Consider the following 2,211-nt stretch of genomic DNA (forward strand, 5'->3'; position numbering starts at 1 on the left):
GGTTCTCTCGCACTCCCTTTGTAGTCAGATGTACAGCAGGATTTCTAGGGCATTTTCTTGGTTGGAAAACAAACCTATAAAATGCCACACGATTTTACATTTTACTAGGAAACTCAGATTCAGAGTTTCCCTTATTTTAAGTATATGAAAACCAGCTATGCATTTATCTATTAATTCTCCCTTCTAAATCCTGTAGTTATTTACATGATCTAAGATATTTTTTTCCTCATTACAAAACAGGGATTATTAAAAATCCCATTATAAGAAATCAATTCTTAAAACAAGAGACAAAGTAGGACTGCAGCTGCAGGTACTTCTACGTGATCAAACCTGTCAGTTCAAAAGCATCAGAGCTACAAAAAATTAACTCCTGAATTCTTTAATAATTTATCTTTTTGAAGTAGAAGGGAGAAAATATAGTTGACAACATGAGGAAAAGTTATCTTACTGATTATCTGATGATACAACATATAAAAACTATAAGAGCAAAAAATACTGCAGGATATTTTTCATAGTTTTACATAAAGCATACAAAGAAAACAATCCACAAATCCATGTAAAAAGTCTTTTACAGAAGAAAATTCTAGAAATGCTTTTAAATGGCTCTTTTAGCTATTGTAAACCTGTGCTCAGGAAACAGAGCAATTAAAAACACATTCATAATTTAAAGATTTTTATTGTATTGATTGAAAAAGTAACACTACGTTTATTTGCATAGTGTCTTTTTCATGGAAGTAATACATTTCCTGGTTTAGTAGTTAGACAAATCAACTTCTGCTTAAGATGGACTTTACTTAATGTAGCATTGGTGCCATTTTTTAAATTTTTAATTTGGCTTAGCAGAACACTGCAATATATTGATTTTACAGTATCCTAAATTACATGAGCCAGGGTTGACTGTGAAATTTCCAAAAATGTTCTGATAGAGTAATATCTGGAGGCCAACAAATGTCCAATAAATCTACTTTCTAAAAAGTAAAAAAAAAGCACTTTTAAAACTCTTCTTTCAGTTATTTCAGACATACTTCTTCCAAATCATGAACATAAAAACCCAACAGACTTACCAGATTTCCAACTGAAAGTACGTTATTGAATTCATCGGTCATCGGATAATGTTCCATAGCCATAAAGAGTGTATTCAAAACAATGCAAATTGTAATAGCCAGGTCAACAAATGGGTCCATTACCACTAAGTTGACGATATGTTTTACTTTTAACCAATGCGGACTGCAGTCCCAGATCAAGAAAATATTTGCAAATTTATACCAACATGGTGGGCATTTCTGTCTTGATTCTTCGAGTTCTGTGAGAAAAGAAAGTTCATACAGGTAACTGTGTGATTGCTCTAATATTCCTCAATCCTATATGAATTGTACCAGTCAAGTTGTCAACCTAAACTGGTACTGATTAACCTCCTATAAGCACGCCCTTTATACATTTTTACAGGGCTTTTCAAGAAAGTCTTTAAAAATTGCTATAAAATGTATTTATTTTGTTCAAAGCTTATCTATCAAGCACAATTTCTTTGTATTCCAATCACTATTCCAATCAGTATCAATTTATGCATTGATTTGTATTATGTATTTTATTGTTCCTTGATCACACCTCAGCCTGTTCCTCCCACTTACTGTTCTATTATGTAAATATTTTTATTTTGAAATTTGTGGTGTTTAGGTAAAAATTTTCAATATAATTTTCATTCCTAGTTCAAGAAAAAAACATTTTTATCACCTAGAATAGCACTTCTTTAAAGAGTAACTGAATAAATATAACTGCTAAAAATACGTATATATTTTAACAATGGTTGCATATATTTGAAAAAATGTTCAGTGGCCTTTTTGTGACCAATAATATATTTTTAGTTAATATGCATAAGCATCCACTCAGTTATGACCATCAAACATAACTCTGTAGTCCTGATGACCACATGAGGTAGATGGTGGCAAAACAATGAGATAGAAATGCTTACTTATGTAATAACTTTAATGCTTACTTGTGTAATAACCTTAGTGAATAAAGAGCTTTGAGTTTACTGATAAATATGTGTTGGTTTGTGGGACAGTATCTGTTAATTAAGCTATTTGAAATCAGTTTTCAATCTTCAACTCATATTTTCAGAAATCCATTGAAAAAACAGGTATTAAATATTACGCTATGAGTAGCACACACCTTCCACAGTGTTTGTGAGGATGCTAGCAATACTCATGGCTC

The 2,211-nt window shown here is 31.3% G+C and overlaps 1 protein-coding gene across 1 annotated transcript in view; it reads right to left on the reverse strand.

Moving 5' to 3' along the window:
• Positions 1 to 2,211, reverse strand: part of SCN1A (sodium channel, voltage-gated, type I, alpha subunit) — a 74,535-nt gene that overhangs the window by 46,952 nt on the left and 25,372 nt on the right. Inside the window, 2 exon segments of the mRNA XM_009325401.1 lie at positions 1,065 to 1,303; positions 2,170 to 2,208. Coding sequence (XP_009323676.1) covers positions 1,065 to 1,303; positions 2,170 to 2,208 — 278 coding nt within the window.

This window comes from Pygoscelis adeliae, unplaced genomic scaffold (genome assembly GCF_000699105.1).
Source record: "Pygoscelis adeliae isolate BGI_AS28 unplaced genomic scaffold, ASM69910v1 Scaffold106, whole genome shotgun sequence".
Classification (NCBI taxonomy): Eukaryota; Metazoa; Chordata; class Aves; order Sphenisciformes; family Spheniscidae; genus Pygoscelis; species Pygoscelis adeliae.